A 20,715-nucleotide genomic window follows, 5' to 3' on the forward strand; every position below is an offset into this window, starting at 1 on the left:
TTCTTATTTTTCCTCTGACTCAGCTGACATTACTAAAGCCGCTTAACATAAGAGTCTATTCTAGACTGATAAATGAGATATTGATGAAAAATATTCATAAAAGGAAAAAAATGAGAAATTGAACGAATATGGAAACGTAACAGTTGGAATGGAAAGAGATCTGGTGGTGGTCAAACGAAGTTAAAGAAAAAAAAGATCAAAGAAAATTGTACAAACAGTGGCAAGAAAATAGGTTGGACCCACGGTTCGTAGACTTACTACGGTTGCCTCTTCCGACTAACCAATGAACATTAAGCCCCAAATTACGTCACGAGAGTACAGTAATTTGAATCGTAACATTGTTAATCGTATTTATGTCTTTGATGTGTGGAAAATAGTAAATATAGTTATGAAATAAAGATGTCTAGTGGATTATAATACCTAATTATGGAAAAATGTTGATATGTAGGCAGTTTGGTACTTAAAATTAATCAGAACCGGTTGTTAACGTTTATCCAATGTTAATGCAGGATTTATGTAAATCTAGCACTTCAATCTCAATTTTACACTGAAAATTTGTCGCGTATACTGAATTTCCATCAATACTGGATTAACTGTTGAATGAATTACCGAATTACATAACTATTTTTTCCATTTTTTTAATATCTTTCCTACACACTACAACCTGTGCCTGGCATTCTAAAATTTCACCAACATTATTATTACGTTAATACACAATGAAAATTTAAAGTTTTAACCTACCTTATAAAAAGATACCAAGGCAATAGATACGATGTACAACTACAATAAATAACGTTTCTTCGATAATTCAAATAAGTTTTTATAGAAAACAACACCAAAATTTCAAATACAAAAATATCGTAACTCAAGCATCCCCACCCCAGTCGGAAGAAGCAACCGTAGTAAGTCTACGAACCGTGGCTTGGACCCACATCTTTAAAACTCTGAGGTCGCCAAAAAGTCATCATCATCATCATTTGGCTCTACAACTCTATTGTTGTCGGTCCTGAGCGACTATTTCCCATTGCTGTATTCCCATTTTGCGTTCCCATTCCCACTGGCTAATGCGTCCTTCCATCTCTTCGGACGACCAAATGACCTTCTGCCATCGGGCCTTTCCCAGAATGTGGCGTTCAGGAGTCTTTCGTCATTCGATCTTAGTACGTGGCCCGCCCATCTTATTCGGTTTGCTTTAATATAGCGTACTATGTTTGCATCTCCATATACTGTCTGGAGTTCATCATTGTGTCTTCTTCTCCATTCTTCTGTTGTCTCTTCTCTGCAAGGCCCATAGATAGTCCGCAGTATCTTTCTTTCCAGTACCAGTAATTTTGTCGTTTTCCGCTGGTTCAGAGTCCATGTCTCGCTTCCATACGTTATTGTGGGACGAATTATTGTCTTGTACACTCTTATTTTTGCTGGTATTGAGAGTATTTTGGATTTAAGTACGGTCATTAATGAGTAATATGCCCTGTTTCCTGCAATGATCCTGGATGCCACGTCCTTTTCATATTTATTTTCAGATGTTATTATCGCTCCCAGCTACTTGAATTCTTTGACGACTTCAAAGTTGGATTCATTGATTTTTACGTTTTGTCTAACCCTTGGTCTTGGATTCTTCGTAACCACCATGGACTTGGTCTTGTCCTCGTTGACCTTCAGACCAACTTCCTTGGCTCCGTTTTCGAATAGGGTGAAAATTTCTTTTGCATCTTTGGTGGTTTGTGCAATTGTGTCATCCGCAAACGCCAATAGTATTTTTGATCCTTGGGCGGCAAATCCGTTTGTCAGTTGTTGTTGAGCTTTCCTTACCGCATGTTCCAGTGCAAAATTAAATAGCAGGGGGCGAGAGGATCTCCTTGTCTAAGCCCGGCGTCAATGAGGAATTCCTCCGACGTGGTGCTGCCAATTCTGATCCGTGCGGAAGCGTTCTCTGTGCTAATCGTACCAGCTTTCTAGGTACTCCCAATTCTACTATGGTCTCCTACAATGTTTCTCTGCTAACAGAATCGTAAACTTCGGTTGAATTCTCAGTTTTTTTCCAATAGTAGTAGTTTTTTCCGCTTTGGTAGTCGCCTTTTATTTACTCTGCGTATGGTGTTAGCCTTCTAGACAGTATTATGGATATAATTTTGTACGTTGTAGTGATTAACGATATTCCTCTATAGTTCCGACATATTTGTTTGTCTCCCTTCTTGTGGATAGGTACTATATGGCTTTCATGCCAGTGTTTTGGTATTTCTTCTCTTTCCCAGACTTCTCTTATAAGATGATATATCTCAAGGTGGAGCTTTTCTCCCCCTTTTTATTAGTAGTTCCGCCTGTATGCCGTCTGGGCCTGTGGCTTTATGGTTTTTTAGGGACGAAATTGCGGACTTTACTTACTAGTGTGTTCCCTGGTATTTCAGGTTCGGCTAACTGGTACTGTCTTTGTTGCCCTGTCTTTGTGGGTTTTTATGTATTTAGGAGTTGTTCAAAATACTTTCTTCATTGGCGGCTTATTTCCTCGTCGTCTATGAACAATTGTCCTGCATCGTCTTTTGGGCTGTTGGTCGTGTTGCCGTTCATTGTTTTTAGGTCCTTATAAAACTGTCTTGATTGACCGGTTCTATGTTCCTCCTGCAGTTGCTGTATTCGCGCTTCTAGGTACTGTTTCTTTTTTCTTCTCAAAAGTCTTCTCGTTTGAGTCCTTACTCTGTCTTTCCATCCTGTTCTCATTCCTGTTCTCATCCGTAGGGCGTATTAGTAACTCTAGCCTCTTGATTGCTTTCTGATGCAAGCTTTGTTCGCACTCCTGATCAACCCACTGGTTTTTCTTCTTATTCCTTTCTTTTCCTACAGTTTTTCCTACAGTTTCCTACATAGACCATTTCTGGTCTATGGTCAATTCTGGCATTGATGTTTCTTCTTCTTCCAGTGTCCGCAATTTGTTTTGAATCAGTGTCTGATATTGGCGTTCATTATCAGGTACATCGAGCCTTAAAATGTCCCATATGTTTCCTTGTTGGCGTTGCTTTGGCTGTCTCGTCTTTAGCCTTGTTCTCACTTTTGTTTTGACCAGGAAGTGGTCAGATTCACTTTCTGCTCCCCTCAGACTGTGTGCGCTGATGATATTGCTAGAATGTCTGCTAAAGTGTCTGACACATTTTGAAATTTTCTGACAAAAATGAAAGGTTTTTGGTTTATGTATATTGAGTACGTCAGGGCTGCATTTTATCACCGACGTTGTTCAATACTTACTTGGAAATGCTGTTCACGGAAGCTATTGGTGGTTTAAGAGAAGGTATAAAAATCAATGGTGAAATCATAAAAAATTTAAAATATGCGGACGATACGGTTTTGATTGCTGATAATGCGGAGGATCTGCAAACATTAATAGACCGTGTAGTGGAAGCCTGTGACAGATACGGCTTAAATTTAAACTGTAAGACCAAAATTCTTGTAGCAAGTAAAAACGACGTAATACAGCTCCAATTCACAGCTAATAATGAACCCTTGAAAATAATTGACAAAATTACATACCTTGAATGCAGCCTAAATAAGGAATGGGACCACTCACAGGAAATAAGATGTATAGAAAAGGGGAGAGCTGTCTTCAATCGCCTCAGGACGATTTTATGTAATATGCACCTGAACATTGATATAAGAACACGAGTCTTGAGATGCTATGTATTTTCTACCCTTTTATATGGAGTCGAAGCTTGGACCTTGACGGAGGCAACATCCAAACGATTACCATACCGCCGCATGCTCAGAATTTCCTATATCCATCATGTTACAAACAACACCGTAATCCAACCTATGAATAAAGATCTGGAAATTATGCGTATCGTGAAAGTCACATACTTAGGGCATATGATGCGCAATGAGAAGTATCAACTAATTCAACGAATTTTACAAAACGAGATAGAAGGCAAAAGATCTCAAGGGCGCAGAAGGCCATCGTGGTTGAAGAACATCAGACAGTGGGAAGGAATGACTACCATACATCTATTTAGAGCAGCTGTCAACAAAGTTGTATGGACCAACGTGATTGCCAACATCCACAGAGGATAGGCACCAAAAGAAGAAGAAGAATAGAAGCGCAAAATATTTTCATTCATAGACACAGTCCATTGCATGAGCTGCCTCGGTCGTCCTGCTTGGGGCGCGCTGGTTGATGTTTCAACGCAGCACATTCCACGAGTGGAGCTCTTGTTGTTATTTCGATTTTGGTTGTAATTGGACTGTAGCTGATTGGACTGCGTCTGATAGAAGAACCGATAAGACTCCAACAGATACCTTTATCATTATCCAACTCTCACTCCCTCTAAGGGACAAATTAACCCATCCCAGATGCCTACGGCGTCAACAGTTGTATTAATGGTGTTGTTTCAAACTTATGTAATATAGGTAATACTGTTTGATGAGGGCAGCTTCCAATTTTTTGTCGTTTCCAATTTCATATGACTAAAGATTCATGGTCCTTACTTTATACAAAAAAAAAACTGCACGATTTTGCCAACTTTAAGATAATCGTATAATTTCAAAAACCTATAAGTAATACCTCTTCCTTGTATTTTTTAAGTAAATCTAATAAAGAAATAAAACTCCAAGAAATAAAAACCATATCTTTATTACACAACTTTACAATTATCTACTTAGGAAACAAAATATCCATTAAATATTTCTCAATTCAGTCAAAATATGTTTGCTTAATGATATTTAATTGTAAACATGGATCACAGCCTGGCTTTTACTTAAAACCAAATATTTACCATAGAACATTGGAACCATTTTAAGCTTTGTTCTTGTTATTCTCTTTATGATGTTAATAACTTGACAAATTCTGAAAATTAAACATAGTGTTATTAATTTTATTAGACCTAATGAATAATTTATAACTATTTTTACAACAAAAAGTTCTTAATTTAACGAAGTAGTTGATCTCAACACCACAATTGTTTGTAATCGGTGATTTTCCTTGCAGTAATAATAGAGAAATTATTAAATCGTATCTGTCTTTTGGAAATCTCAATTTTTTTATAATAAGAGGCCTTAAATATAGAAAGCGATGTTTCTATACTGGCGTTGTATTAATTTTTCTCTATAGTAAAATGCTGAGGCGAGCGTCACGTAAGTAGCGCCATGAAATAGTTGGAAGAGTTCGAAGATTTTATATTATCTTTAATTCCTCCAACATTCTTCCAATCCTCTGTCTTATTTTCAGTCGTCGTTAATGTTCATTCCTTCTCTCAACTCTTGAAGTTCAAAATTACTTTTAATTCTCTATGAAATATCCTTCTCCAGTCCATAGAGACTTGGAACTATTTTTCTTTTAAAAATTCGAATTGTTTTCCCTTGAAACCTTTCAAAGTAACCATTACAAGTCTTATCAGTTTCATCGCTGGTCGAAAGCTTTGTATTAGGTATAATCGTTTACTTCCAATCACACACTTAAATGCAATATGCAGTTTAAAAAAATTGTCTAGCTAATTAGTCTTTACCAAATCCATCTAATTGAGAAAAAAAAAATGAAATATGTATAAACTGTATGCGTAGATTTGCATGATACTTCATGTATGTTTCCATTACTTGGCGTACAAGAAAGATTTCAGCTACAGTACCCTATACCAGAGCCATATTCACACGGATACTCTCTTCCATAGACCACCAGACAATCATCTTTGTAGTGAACAAACTTTATGTGTCACATTGAGAAGTGTAACTTCACTGTAGTTTGTACAAATTAATTTATTCCCTTTCCTTTCTACTCAAAATAGAATTAGATGAACAATGAAAGATTCAAAATGATGCAAAAAAAAACACCAGAGGTAGAGAGAAAATACAACGAACAAAGAAAACGAGTCAAAGAATCATAAGATCAAAGAAAAGAAAATACAATGAAGGTAAATTGAAATGCTTAGAAGAAAGTTTTAAAAATAGAGAAATTAGGAACTTATATCCAAGGGATAAAAAATGAGAAAAAGTGTTACCAAAGAAAACCTGTATACTACAAAAGTAAAAATGGAAGGACTTTAGTAAGTAACAAGGAAATACTGAACAGATACAAAGAAAACTTAGAAGAGCTTCTAAATGAAATACTCACAACAGAATATGCAAAAGAAGAAGAAGACCTGAAGAAAAAAACCGACCAAGAACGAAAAGAGGAAAGAGACCTCCTAATGAAAAGAAATAATCGAGAAACTGAAGAAAAATAAGAGGCCAGGAAAAGATGAAGTAACAGTTCAAAGAAATGTTCAAATATGGAGAACCAGTTCTAATAAAGCATTTGGAAAAGTTGCTGAAAGAAATGTGGGAACAAGTACACATACCGAAAGAATGGACTGAATTCACACTGTCTCCAATTCACAAAAAAAGCGACAAAAGTTTGTACCATACCTACAGGGGAATAGCGTTACTAAATATTGCATATAAAAGGTACTTTCAGTACCTACATATTATAAAAGATAAGATTTACAACAAATAGATAATGGCATAGGGAAATATCAATGTGGATCCAGAAGAGGAGGCAGCATAGTCGATCAAATTTTCCTGCTGCGTGAAATATAATCAAAAAGCTACAACTATGGGAAATCTACAGTAGCTCTGTTCATCAACTTTAAAAAAGCTTTTGACAGAGTAAATCGGAAAAAATATGCAAGGCACCGAGTGAAATAAGAATTAGTGGAAAATTAGTAAGAATGATAAAAGTGACACTCAGAAAACCAGAGAATAGGGTTAAAATAAATGGAAAACGAACATATAAGTTTAAAACGAGGGGTGCGACAAGGAGGCCCACTGTCATCACTGTTGTTAAGTATTCTTCTTGAAATTGTCGTCAAAGACGTCGGAATCGACAGAATAGGACTTATATAATATATCAACGAAAGCATCAATGCCATGCATTCGCTGATGATATACTACTGATAGCCATAGCCATAAACAAGAATCTAAAGAAATACTAAAAAGACTAGAAGCGACAGTCAGAAAGAAAGGGTAAACTAAGAAAAGACAATATATGTGGAATAGACAGAATGAGAATACATATAAGGACAACACCTGACAATAATAACATAAGAAAAAATATATAATTTGGAAAAAGTAGAAAGGTTCCAATACCTAGGAGAGATATTCACCAGAAACCAAATATGAAAGAAGAAATAGAAACGAAAATTCTGGCTGGTAATCGTTGTATCTTTGTTCTAAACAACTTATTAAGAAGTAAAAATATATCTAGAAAGGCTAAGATAATATATACGATAAGACAGTAATAAGACCCATAGCATTATATGCCAGTGAAACATGGACGATGAACAAATTCGAACAAGATATACTCTAAGTGTGGGAAAGAAAAGTCCTCAGGAAAATATTTGGAGAAAAGCTATGGAATGGAATGTGGATAAAAAGAGCAAATATAGAGCTGGAAAAAGCGAATTTTCTTTTACAAATTTAGTATAGCTCAAAAAGACGTGTCTTTATGCACAAATGCCAAGTGTATATCTCTATTTTTTGCTTTTTTCTTTTCCAACAGTTGTTCCAGTGTGTATATGTGGTCTATGCATGATCTTCCTGCCGTGAAGCCTGCCTGATCCTCCCCGATTTTGCCTTTTATCGCTTGCTCTATCTTTTCTCGCAGTATTTTCCCATATAATCTTCCTGTTGATGATATTACGCATATTCCTCTGTATTTTCGCATCGTTTTCTATCTCCTGTCTTAAATATAGATGTCATATATGCTTCCGTCCATTCCTTTGGGAGCTATTCTCCATTGATGGCTTTCTGAAATATCCATTGTATCATCCGGTGTAATTTTTTTGATCCGTATTTTATAAGCTCAGGTGAGATGCCTCCAGGTCCCGGTGCTTTCTTATTTTTGATTGCTTTTATGGCTGTTCCCATTCTGTTATTTCTATTTTTTGTTGTGAGGATCTGCTTCGTCTTCGCCTGTTTTCTTTGGTGATCTTTGTGCTGTTAACAGTTCCTTGTAATAGTTATTCCATTCTTTGTCCTGTGTATTTCCAATTTAACTTTTTCTTTTGAGTTTTGTTTCAATCCTCTCAGTACTTTTCATGACTTATTTATACCTCCTATGTATGTTTCAATATTTAAGCAGGTTCTTTCCCATTCTTCGTTCTTTTGTTGTGTTATTTGTTTTTTTACTTCTCTATCTTTTTCTCTATATTCTTTATAAACTTCATCGTTGTTTGTAGTCAGCCATTTTCTGTATTTTAATATACATATATTATATATTACAAAATTATCCATATTACAAAAAATAAATAACTATATATTTATTTATTTATTATATATTATATACAATGATATAGTTATTTATTTTTTGTAATATGGATAAGTTAATTTTGTTTTCCATTAGATTAACTTGACCAACATACCAAACATACCAACATACTACAACAACATTCCAAATTTTTAAGCACTGAACAACATATTTCTGAGTTCAGGGTATCTGTGGCAATCAAACGACAAAAACTGTTACTATACACCCCATTTTAGAGTAATCGTATATAAATTAGATTAATTTCAAAAAACATTTGTTTTTATTAAATAAACTTAGAACGGCAAAATTACACAAGTATGTTGGTGTAGAAATTTCTATACACGCGAGTTATTACGTTATAAAGTAGGCGCGAGTCCTCGCGGCTTAACATTGTAACAGGAAAATTTTGTTAGCTTTCACTGAAAACTATATCTACATTTTATTAAACCAACAAATTAACTACGAATTTCAGCTTTTTAAACTCATTACGATCAAAATCGTTATATTATTACTAACATCCGAAAATAAATATATGGAAACATAAATACCTTCTGTATATTACAGAAATAAGCAAATACATTAGATTATTGCAAATGTTTGAATTAGTAATTAGATCTATTAATAAACGAAAATAATAAAGTAAACTATTTTAAACAAAAGAATGATGTAATAGACATAGTAATTTATTTTTAAATAAAATATTTGAAACTTTTTGAAATTAATGATTTTTTAGGGTGGTCTGTTTGGAGATTATCTTACTCAAGCCTGATTTTTTAATAAAAACTCCACATCTCTGTATATAAAAGGGTAGGACGACACGTCACACTGTTTGTCCGGTAGGCTAACTACTCCATCTAGGAAAGAAGTCTGAACTACCAACATCGGACATTTCAATCATATTTTTGTTCTTTTGAAGAACTTAAATGTGTGGTGTTATGAGTGTTAATGAGTGAGTATAAATGGCAATTGATTGGATCTCCCGTCGCATGTGATGGGCAAAATCACCAGTTTTCCTATAAGTTCTTGTCGTCGTCGTCGTCATCATCTTCTTCACAGATTAAGTCCTATGACCCGTTCCGGCTCAACTACCCCTCTTTTCGGCATCCTATGCAGCGCCCTCCTCGTGGGTGGTATTTTATAACTATTTTTGGTAAGCGGCTTTCACACATTGTATCTACATGGAAGTACCAATTGTTACAGTAGTGGTGGATACCACTTCTTCTGTTGAGAATATGCCGAGTTATTTCCTGGTTTCCTTGATGCTTCTTAGAGATTTCATTTCTGCTGTCTGGATTCGTGACATGTCTTTCTATTTTATTACCCACGTCTCGCAAACACCTAACAGGGTTGGTATCATTGTATTATACCATTGTACGACCATTGTCTTGTAAAACTTTAATTGGATATCTTTTCTGAATTTATTACCTAACACCTATTACATTTTATTGAACATTGCTAGCTTATTTTCTGTATTATGTTCAAATTCGTATGATATATCATATTTTAAGTATTTAAAATGATTGAAAAAAAAATTAATAAAAATATAAAAACAAAATAGATGAAAAAAATAAAATGATTGATGCCGAGACAGAAGACGAGCTCCAAAGATTAACACATATCTTCAATACAACAGCCAAGAAATACAATATGACAATATCAGCAGAAAAAAACAAAATATATAACAACATCTAAATACCCACTACGATGTAAAATCGAAATTGGTGGGAAAATAATAAAGCAGGAAGCAAGGTTTAGACATCTGGGAAGAGATATAACTAGTTACAGAGATGTTGAAGAAGAAGTACGACAACAAAGCTTAAAAGCAAGTAAAGCGGCGGGATCTCTTAATGACACAATCTGGAAAAACAAACACCTAAGACAAGATACAAAAACAAGGATCTGTAAAGCAGCAATTAGATAGACCTATATTATCATACACGGCGGAGACAAGACCTGACACATCTAAAACGAGACGACTACTAGAAACAACCGAGATGAAAATACTCCAAAGAATATCAGGGAAAAGTCTGTTGGATAGGGAGAGAAGCGAAAACATAAGAAGAGCATGCAATATAGAAGATATAAATGGATGGGTGACAAAACGGAAAAAGGAGTGTAACGAACATATTAGTAGAATGGCAGAGGATAGGATAGTACGAATAGCACGAGATAAGTCACCAAATGGACGAAGAAGTATTGACAGACCAAGAAAAAGATAATGCGACAATTTAAACAATTTAGGAGGCTAATATTGAAGAAGAAACAGGCTGTAAAGCCTACATACTAGAAGAAGAAAATGATTGATTTGTTCCAGGCCAGTATTATCAATAATGATTTTAGATCTGACAGTTTCTTTGCCATGGAAGGTCATGCCTTTTGTTTTGGTTTTGGAAATTTCACAGTCGTGTTCACAGATTAAGGATGTTGCACGAACTGCTTGATCGTCAGTGAAAAGCAGTGTTTTAATTGTGGTTCTTGGATGGAGACTAATTCACTTGGGTGCTGTTGTTTTCCATGCTCTAATCAAGTTATCTAAATATATAGTAAAAAGTATTAGAGATATGCACCATCCTTGGCGTATTCCTTAATTTATTAGGACTGGTTATAAATTAGGACTGGAAATAAAAATAAAATTGCTGTCCAATTTTGGACATAGGCCTCCTCTTATTTCTTCCACGTCTCTCTATTGTATCCAATTGTTAAAATTTATCAGATACAATTTGGTTTAAACCACGGGTTTTTACCCTGATATTTAGTTGCTCAAAACATGTACACCTAGACACTGATGATGGAACATGGTTTCAGAAAACGTTTTGTCTTCATGACATAGTCCGATTGGGTTTTTTAATTTATATACCTTTTATAAAGAATTTTAACAATTTTTTTTTATAAATCGTTCCCAAGGCGAAAAACTTAATGGTTTTGTACAGAAGTGAAGGAAAAATGTAAAGAAAAGAAAAAAGCTTACCTGAAATACATGTCAACCAAAACACAAGAGGCATACCATAATTACAAGACAATTAGAAACGAAATACATGCACTTGTAAGAAAAATAAAAAGTGATCACTGGGAACGCTTTTCGAAAGAAATGGAACATGATTTTTACGGTCTGCAAAAGGAAATATGGCGCTTCATAAGAGGTCAAAGAACGGAGATAAAGGAACTAATAGAACCAAAACACATACAAAAAGATACGTGGATTGACTACCTAAAAAAGCTATATGCAGAGGAAGAACAAACGACGCTAGAACCGGAAACATCAAAAATTGCCACAAATGAAGAACTTAACATAAATGTACAGGAAGTTTGGAAAAAACTTGAAAACCTGAAGAACAGAATAGCAGCAGGTAAAGACGGGACACCAAACGAGTTACTGAAATATTGTGGAGCAGCAATGACAGAACAATCAACAACATTAATTAATAAAATTATAAAACACAATGAAATACCGGAAGAATGGAGAACGAGCGAACTAATTCTACTATTCAAAAAAGGAGATAAAAACAGCCAGAAAACTACAGAGGTATAAACTTGTTAAATAGTACGCTTAAATAATTACTATTTAAATGGAAATAATATACAATTAAAGGTTAATTATTTTTTATTTTGAGAACGATTTCCGAAGTGGAAATTGTAACGTCAATTTTAACGTCAACTTTAACCTTTAATTGTGGTTTATTCCCATTTAAATAGTAATTACTTTAACATGCCACAAGAAAATAGCTTCAGAACAATACTACGCTAAAACTTACAACTAAAATTTTACAGGGGATCTTTTAAGGGGATTCATTGGGCCCCATGCTCTTCAATTTGATCATGGATGAAATCTTCAAAAGCGTTAACAAAGGAAGTCAATTTTTTCTTGATGTGCCTATCTGTTACGAATGTTGGCGATCATCATGGCAATCTTTATCTTATCTGCAGCAGCGCGGAAAAGCTGCACAGATGTTGTATTGAACCAGCTTCTGAGGTTCTTTAACCAAGATGTTCTTCTTCTTCCTGGACCTCGTTTTCCAAATATTTTTCCTTGCAGGATGGCTTGAAGGAGAGTATATCTGGATTCATTTCGCATAATATATCCGAAGAACTGTAACTTTCGAGATTTGATGGTGGTCAGTACTTCTTGATTCTTATTTATTCTTCTGAGGACCTCCTCATTTGTGACTCGGTCAGTGCACGGGATCTTAAGCATTCTCCGATATAGCCACATCTCAAATGCTTCCAGTTTTCTGCACATATCTTCGTTCAAGGTCCACGATTCAACACCATAAAAAAGGACAGAGAAGACGTAGCATCGCAGCATTCTTACTTTTGTATCAAGAGAGAGGTTGTGACTCTTGAAGAAGGCCCCCATCCGATTGAAGGTGGATCTAGCTTTTCAGATGCGTGCTCTAATCTCCTGGTTGTTGGTCCATTCTTCATTTAATATGGTGCCGAGGTAGTTGTAGTGCGTCACTCTTTCTACAGGGGATTGGTTGACGTAGAGTTGACCTTCTGTTATTCTTTTCTTGCTAATTATCATAAGCTTTGTCTTCTTAACGTTTATATTGAGTCCATATTGTTGACTGTAATACGTGATTTTGTCCATAAGAACTTGTAGGTCTTCTAAGTTGTCCGCAAATACTATGGTGTCATCTGCATATCTGATGTTGTTTAGCTGGCAATCATTTATTAGAATACCTTTTTCAGTTTCGTGCAAAGCTAGTCAGTACAGAATGGGAGACAAAGAAATAAAAATACTCTAATACGCAGACGACGCAATATTGATAGCCCAATATGAAAAAAGTCTGCAAAGACTGGTCCACATATTTAACATAAGAGCAAAAGACTTTAGTATGACAATCTCATCTCAGGAAACTAAAACAATAGTAGTCAACAAAGAACCAGCCAGATGTAAAATTGATGCCATCAGTATTGAACAAGTAATGGAAATAAAATACCTGGGAATTACACTGTCTAGCTATGGAGACCTGGACAAAGAAGTGAGAGATCAAGTACAAAAAGCAAATAGACTGGCAGGATGCCTTAATAACACTATATGGCGAAACATACACATTAACACTGAGATGAAGTCAAGAACTCACAAGGCCAGTGTAAGACCAATAATGACATACGCCTCAAAAACAAGACCCGACACAGCCACAACGTAAAGGCTACTGGAAACGGCAGAGATGAGAGTACACCAATAGGTAGAAGAAGTATCGGACTATCGCGCAAAAGATGGAGTAACAACCTTCCATAGACGTATTAATCCGCCACTGAACAAGCAGAATTGCTTAAAAAGGGGAAGAAGAAGAAAAATATTGGGACTGGTGCTGTTACTTCGTAAGAAATATTGTCAATAACTATAGCGGTTTATATAGACACATAAACTGTTACCAATATGGATTAGATGGTTTGGGAAGCCTTTATTTTCTAATATTTCCCAGAATTTATTTCTTTTACTCTATGGAAAGCCTTTGTGAAATTCACGAATGTGATATGAGTTTCTATGTTATATTCCCAGCCAGCAAGACAAATGTGACAAGTTTACTATCTAATGTGATGTCATATAAGAGGCAGTGAGATCTACAAATGCTGTCTTTTATACCCGTATTCTAAGTGGTAGGTAAGATTTAGTAATTAAGTAGATTTACTACGTGCGCTCAAGTATTTTGAATAGGTTTCAGAGCAAAGATATTGGCCGAGAGCTTTTGGGGTTGTTGGCATCTTTGCCAGGTTTAGGCAAAGCGACGACTTTATCTTGTGTCTAGACTTTGGGACTATTACTCGTCAGTGAAAACTATCAGAAACTCTAAACAAAATATACCAAATTTCTTGTTTGGTGACCTTATTCTTTGTCCTTTGCTATATGAAATTACTTACCTGCTGATGGAGTTTCAGTGAATTGTATGTGAATCTTTCTCATACATTCAAATGTATACAAAAAACAAGTTCTTAAACATTGTCAATGTGGACTATGCCCTTTGATTAGTTATTACTTAGAGTTTAAGTCTAGGCAATAACAAATCTATACTAAAATCACAATCAAGATGCAGTAGAAATAAACAAACCAAGACACGTTAAATGTTACAAGGAGCACTCGCAAATAATTATTTACAATGTATATACATTGTATAAATCCCAAATCATGATTTACAAAGTTTATACATTGTAAATCATGATTCGGGAGTGTTCCTTGTAACATTCAAGTGTCTTGGTTTGTTTATTTCTAGTGCATCTTGATTGTGATTATAGTATAGTACATATGCTTTTGTTGTTAGGTTAATGTTAATTTTGAAATTCTATTTTATAATGGGTACATCCCGTGAATAAATAAATAAAAATATTACTATTTACTTCAATGACAATCACGAAGGTGTGATGAATAATCAGTATTGAGCGGCATGACACCTCCGTTTTTGGTACCATATCCAATGATTCACCAAAAATAGTGGGATTCATTCGTAAAAAAATTTTTAGTTATTAAAGAATTTTTAAACTGATTTATCTGTTTTCTAGTATCTAAGTGAGAGATCAAAATAAAAAAAGAATGAGCAATTTTTCCTTGGAACTTATATCCTGTAGACCAGTGGTTTCCAACTGGTGGTCCGCGGACCCCTGGGGGCCCGCGAGGTATGGCTGAGGGGTCCGCAAGATATAAAAATAAATATATGAAGAGCCAGGGAGAAAAACGATATAATTCCATTTTGCAAATTTTTTAGGAGAGCGAAAACAAAGTTTTTCTCTCTAAATCTTTACAATTAATAACATATATCGCGCAAACTTAACTAATTAACTCTTAATTAACTATAACTTAAAGTTATATCAAATTTTAGATTGTTAACTATAATTTTGTTTATATATCAAAAAAAATATTTTCGTGTAAGACAGATTCGGCCTCCCCTCTTCACCACCACTGACAATGGAACTAGATACTACCATCAGAAATAATTCTATGCAAGAGAATGTTGGGTAATGCGGCTGTTAAGATAATAAGTACTGTTTCGCTCTCTAACAACACTGTTTAAAGACGAATTTCAGATATGGCCAATAACATTCAAGATACATTGCTGGTCAGACTTAACATGAGCGACATGTTTGCTCTTCAATTGGACGAAAGCACCGACATATCAAAAAAAGCAATAATGTTGTGTTTTGTTCGATTTTTGTGGGAGGACCAGATATTGGAATATTTTCGTTTTTCATGCGAACACACAACAGCAGCAGATATTTTTACTGCATTGAATGATTTTTTCAATAAAAATGACGTCACATGGACAAAATGTGTGGGCTTGTCTACGGATGGAGCAAAATCAATGGCTAGCCACAAAGCAGGACTTCAAGCTCGTGTCAAAGCAGTAGCTCCTGAGGTGAAATAGACACACTGTTGTATTCATCGTGAAGCCTTGGTAGCCAAAACGTTGCCTGAACCTTTGTAGAAGATACCTAACGAAGTTGTTCAAATCGTTAATTACATTAAAACTCGACCTCTGCAATCCAGATTATTTTCTTTGTTGTGCAAAGAGATTGGCAGTGAGCATGAATACTTTCTTATATGGAAGTAATGTGGCTCTCCCGAGGGAGGATATTGACAAGATTTTTTGAACTTAGAGATGAAGTTTGTGTTTTTCTTCTTGACACCAAGTACGCAGATGTTTTCACTGACTTTTCTTGGCTTTGCCCAACTGCCTACTTAGCTGACGTGTTTGAACACTTGAATGTATTAAACTTAAGATTGCAAAGGAAAAATGTAGACATATTGAAAGTTGAAGATACGATCATTGCTATGGTAAAAAAGTAGCAGCTGTGGGCGGCAAGGATTGAAAACGAGTCGTTCACTAACTGTCCTAATTGGAAACAGTTCTTGGAGTCTGCAGAGCAGAGTTTACCTGACCCGATAAAGATCAACGCAGCTGAGCACCTATGTAGCCTAGCCACGACTTTTAGGATATACTTCCCTGAGCCTGACCCTGACGATGGTTGAATTCGAAATTCTTTCAGCTGTCAAGCAATTGAACAAATCCAAGGCCGCACAGAAAAAGAACAAGATAAACTTGTGGATTTGTCGAATTGTGGTACGATGAAGGACATTTTTAATGGCGAGAAAATAGCAGACTTCTGGGCAACATCACGCAAGGATTACAAAGAACTTGGAGACAAGGCCATGAAAACAATCCTTCCGTTTGCAATAACCTATCGGTGTGAGAGCATTTTCTTCCATGTGCTTCATGAAAGACAAATTTAGAAATCGGGTTGACATGCGGTCGGAATTCAGAGTGAAAGTTTCAAGTTTGGAACCTAACATTACAGAAATAATGGATTCTAAGATTAAATTCAACGTATCTCATTAGTTGAGGAGTGAAAATTAAAACTAATAATGTACTTGTGTAAGTACTGTGTATTTTCACAAATAAATCCTAAATAGCATTAGTTTGATTTATATTTTTACATATTTTGGCTCTTTTCAGGTTACTTTAGGTTTGTTTAGGTCTTTAGGAAATAGTGGGGGTCCTCGTCATTGTAGTACCTTGATGAAGGGGTCCTTGGAAAAATTTTGTTGGGAACCTCTGCTGTAGACTATTGCAGTCTAAATATGTCTCGTTATGAATATTAATTAATATGTAGGGTAATATAATAGACATAACTAGTGTTTACAATAAAACAATTAAAGATAAAGAGAATAAAAATATTGCTCGAGACAATTAATTTTCTATTATATTAATAGAGTTGTTAATCACTGTGCAAAGTTTACGAAAAACCAATGTAGTCAGCACAAAGATACTAAGTATTATTATTATGAACTATTTACTAGTAACTAAAGTAGATATCATCATTACATTGTAAAGCTATGAGTAAATTAAAGTTACATTGAAATTTGATATCTCATTATTATGGTTATTCTCTCTATCTATATTGCCTTGTTCTATCAATTTTTGGACATTTTATACTCTCATTGTCTCTTCTGCTGATCTCTATCTAGCGCTGTTGGTATTCATCTTATACGAGCTTGATCAGGATTATCCTTTCGTCTGAACTGAGGTCTTTCTCTCCTCTTGAATTACTAGTCGCCAATATAATATAATCTGCCGAATCCTCATTGTTCATGTTTCCTACTATGTAATGGACACAACTACATGGGAGTCATCTGCATTTGACGGAATAAAATATACTTGCCTTGTTACTCCATTATGATTTTTCCTAATATAATCCACTAGACCCTTGGTTTCTATCTTCAGCTGTCTCAAGTGTTTCTCTCGTTGAATGCCAGATTTGATCAGTTCAGCGCCCCTTTGCTCTATGTCCTGGAACGTTTCACAAAGAACTAAATAATTTGCTGTAGACAGTATTATTTTAATATTAAATTGGTTTAAAACATGATCGTTTGTACGATAAACAGTTCAGAACATTGGGAGCATTCTTCTCCAACACCACATCTCATAGCTATTAATCTTCTGGCGTTCTTCTGACCCAAGACCACAAGAATGCAAATTTCGGCACCATAAAGAGTATTTTTACAATTTCGTTTACGAGTTTTGCTAAGTTAAATTTTTTTTGCGTACTTTTTAAAGGACTGTAATAAATAATTATATATATATATATATATATATATATATATATATATATATATATATAATATATATATATATATATAATAATATATATATATATATATATATATATATATATATATATCACAATATATATTAAAAATAAATTTTGCATACCTTCATAATTTATCCTTCCGTCCTTATCAGTATCAGCTAGTCGAATAACCTGCTCCAACTGTTGATCCGTGACAGCTTCCCCGATCATTTCCATAGCTGTTTTTAACTCCTCTTTTGTAATATAACCATCTCCGTCCAAATCAAAAACTTGGAAGGCTGCTTTTAAGTCACTAGCTATATCTTCGTCTACGTCTCCTGGACATGCTTTTTGAATTTGTTTAACGAAAGAAAGGAAGTCGTTTTGGTCGATTAAATCTGAACCTAAAAAGAAAAACTTTTTAGAGATTGCCAATTTATTTAATGCTGAAATTCAATTTAAAGTCAATTATAATTGACCAGAAAAAATTCTTTTATAATTATTTGGAATAACTTCAAAACCTGAAAGATGTTGCTGTAAATATTTGTAACCAAAAAACAAAATTGGTTAGCTAAATTGTAGTGTGTAGTGAGTATTAAAAAAGGAACCATTAAATCATGTAATGACGAAGCCAAAAAGACATGCTCCAGAGAAAATGTTTTTTGGAAGAAAAACATGATAACATATATTCTAAGAAAAAAACTATTATCAAGTTTTGGGAAACTTTTATTCCCTCCATCACACCATATAATATATAAATTTGATCGTCACCAAAATAGAAGAAACAGAAGTCACAAATGTTTGTAAATCTCACAACATTACATTATCAATACCACGTTCTAGATGTAAAGCTTCATCCAGCCATCTATCTACGTGATTTTAATAGCCACCACCACCACGAATGGAAATATAGGACGAATGGTCAAAATGGCGAGATACTGCTAAACTAGACAGTGACATGTATTCGGTGAGATGGAAAGATTAGTATCCAAATCCCGTTGGTTGTAACCATTCCACGATTATGCTGAAGCTTTAATAAAGCTAAATGACTCGCCGTTACCGCGTTTACCCAAGTTGCTTGAACACTCAGGATTTAGGCACAATGAAGCATCACTAAGCGAGAGTTTTCTATATCTACTCACATGGCAGGTTACCTAAGATAACTTAAGACCGACATTCAGTGACGTATCGACTGTGTCTGATACGGTCTGTAAAGATGGTCTACTCTATAAGTTTCTCAAAATAATTCCCTGCAAAACGACCGCTCGACTTCTAAGTAAAATGATGGGCAGCAGAAACTTTCGTGTAGCCAAAAAAATAGACAACCTTAAAAAGCGGTGGTCCTCAGGTCTTCGTACTCGCACCGGTTTTATCTAGTCTGTACATATCTGATATGCCTCTTAATTTGATCTAGAAAAATTTCAAATATAGACGAGTGGGCATCTGCTAGTCAAAATTCTTCGATTAAAAACCCCGAGAATATCCTAACGGATGATCTTGAAAGGCTCGTTAAGCTACAGATATTGAAGAAATGGCCACAAACAATTTAAGATGTACATTTACAACCAATTGCTCAAGCACAATTATAATCCTTTGTGTTACCTGGGAGTAACTGTGGATACAACACTTTTGTTTAAGAAACATCTAGAGAATACCTTAGTAAAGTTAAGAACCCGCAACATTATGCAGAAGCTCTGCGGACAACACGGGGATTATCAGCAGCTACTTCGGTACTCAGCTCTTGCACTTATACACTCTACCCAACTCAGCTTGATACCACAATCCTTCCAATAACTAAAACGATCAGATCTACAGCAACAAAATTGCTGCTTAGTCATAATACTCCCACCTGTTTCCACTGTCAACATGCTTTAATCTTTACTGAAAGTTGCAAAAAATAATTCATTAACTGGCCTATATTTGTCCACGGCTGAACGTAGGCCTCGGCCTAAAAAAATAATTAACATCCTGCAATTACCAATACACAGAAACATCACTGACGTTAATCTCGCTTAAATAGAAGAATATGCAAAGCGATAGGCTCAACCCAATACTAAGAAACATACCATGCATCACAAAGACTAAACCAGGTTTTAACTTCCCGGTCAACCTCAGTTAACCCTCAACATAATACAATCTTGACATGGCAATGGTTCAGACTCCCTTCACAAATTAAAAATGAGAGTTTCTGCTGAGTGCAACTGTGGCGCCTAGAGAGAAACTATTCAGCACATGATTGCAATATTTCCTTTGAGGAAATATTCAAATGATTTATATTTAAAATTAATATTTAAAACTACTTACTAAAAAATATGAATGAATCCTTGCATTAAATAGTTTCAAGGCCCGCGTAGTAAATACTGAATTAATCGCAAACCTGATAAGATATAAAAATATTTTGTTTGCTTTATCAATGAACTAATAATACATAGTTCTATATTAAAATATTTTGTATTCTAAGAGTGATATATAATCTTCCCAGAACTATCGATCTGCATCGATCTGTCTCGATTAAGAATTATGGAAAAATTTTCGCTCTAAATAATAAATAGTACTGCTACAATAAATGAAATTTTCATCATAATGTTCATATTAACCCTTTCGAGGTTATTCTCCCATATATATTGAAACGTTGGGCCCCCGCTATATTAGCCCAACTGAATATTTTTGTTGACTCTTTCCGAAAAGAAAGACGTATTGTACTTTTAATTTATTATAAGACCTAACACATGTACAAGTGACCCAGGTTGGGTCTCGAACTACATTATGAACGGCGTCAGCAATACTACTTGCATTTAAATATTAACTGTGTCTATTGACTTTCTTCGCATTCAAATATGTGACTTTCATTCCTTATACAAGTTCAGAAATAGTAAATATCCACTGGATTA

At 34.9% G+C, this 20,715-nt stretch overlaps 1 protein-coding gene across 1 annotated transcript in view; it reads right to left on the reverse strand.

The window, feature by feature from the left end:
• Positions 1-4,599: 4,599 nt before the first annotated feature.
• Eip63F-1 (Ecdysone-induced protein 63F 1) overlaps positions 4,600-20,715 on the reverse strand; it is a 57,910-nt gene continuing 41,794 nt past the window's right edge. Inside the window, exons 4-5 of the mRNA XM_072532241.1 lie at positions 17,968-18,228; positions 4,600-4,828 (exon numbers count right to left, since the gene is read on the reverse strand). Of these exons, the coding sequence (XP_072388342.1) occupies positions 4,803-4,828; positions 17,968-18,228 (287 nt within the window). The 3' untranslated portion in view covers positions 4,600-4,802. The remainder of the gene's footprint in view (positions 4,829-17,967; positions 18,229-20,715) is intronic.

This window comes from Diabrotica undecimpunctata, chromosome 5, assembly GCF_040954645.1.
Source record: "Diabrotica undecimpunctata isolate CICGRU chromosome 5, icDiaUnde3, whole genome shotgun sequence".
Classification (NCBI taxonomy): Eukaryota; Metazoa; Arthropoda; class Insecta; order Coleoptera; family Chrysomelidae; genus Diabrotica; species Diabrotica undecimpunctata.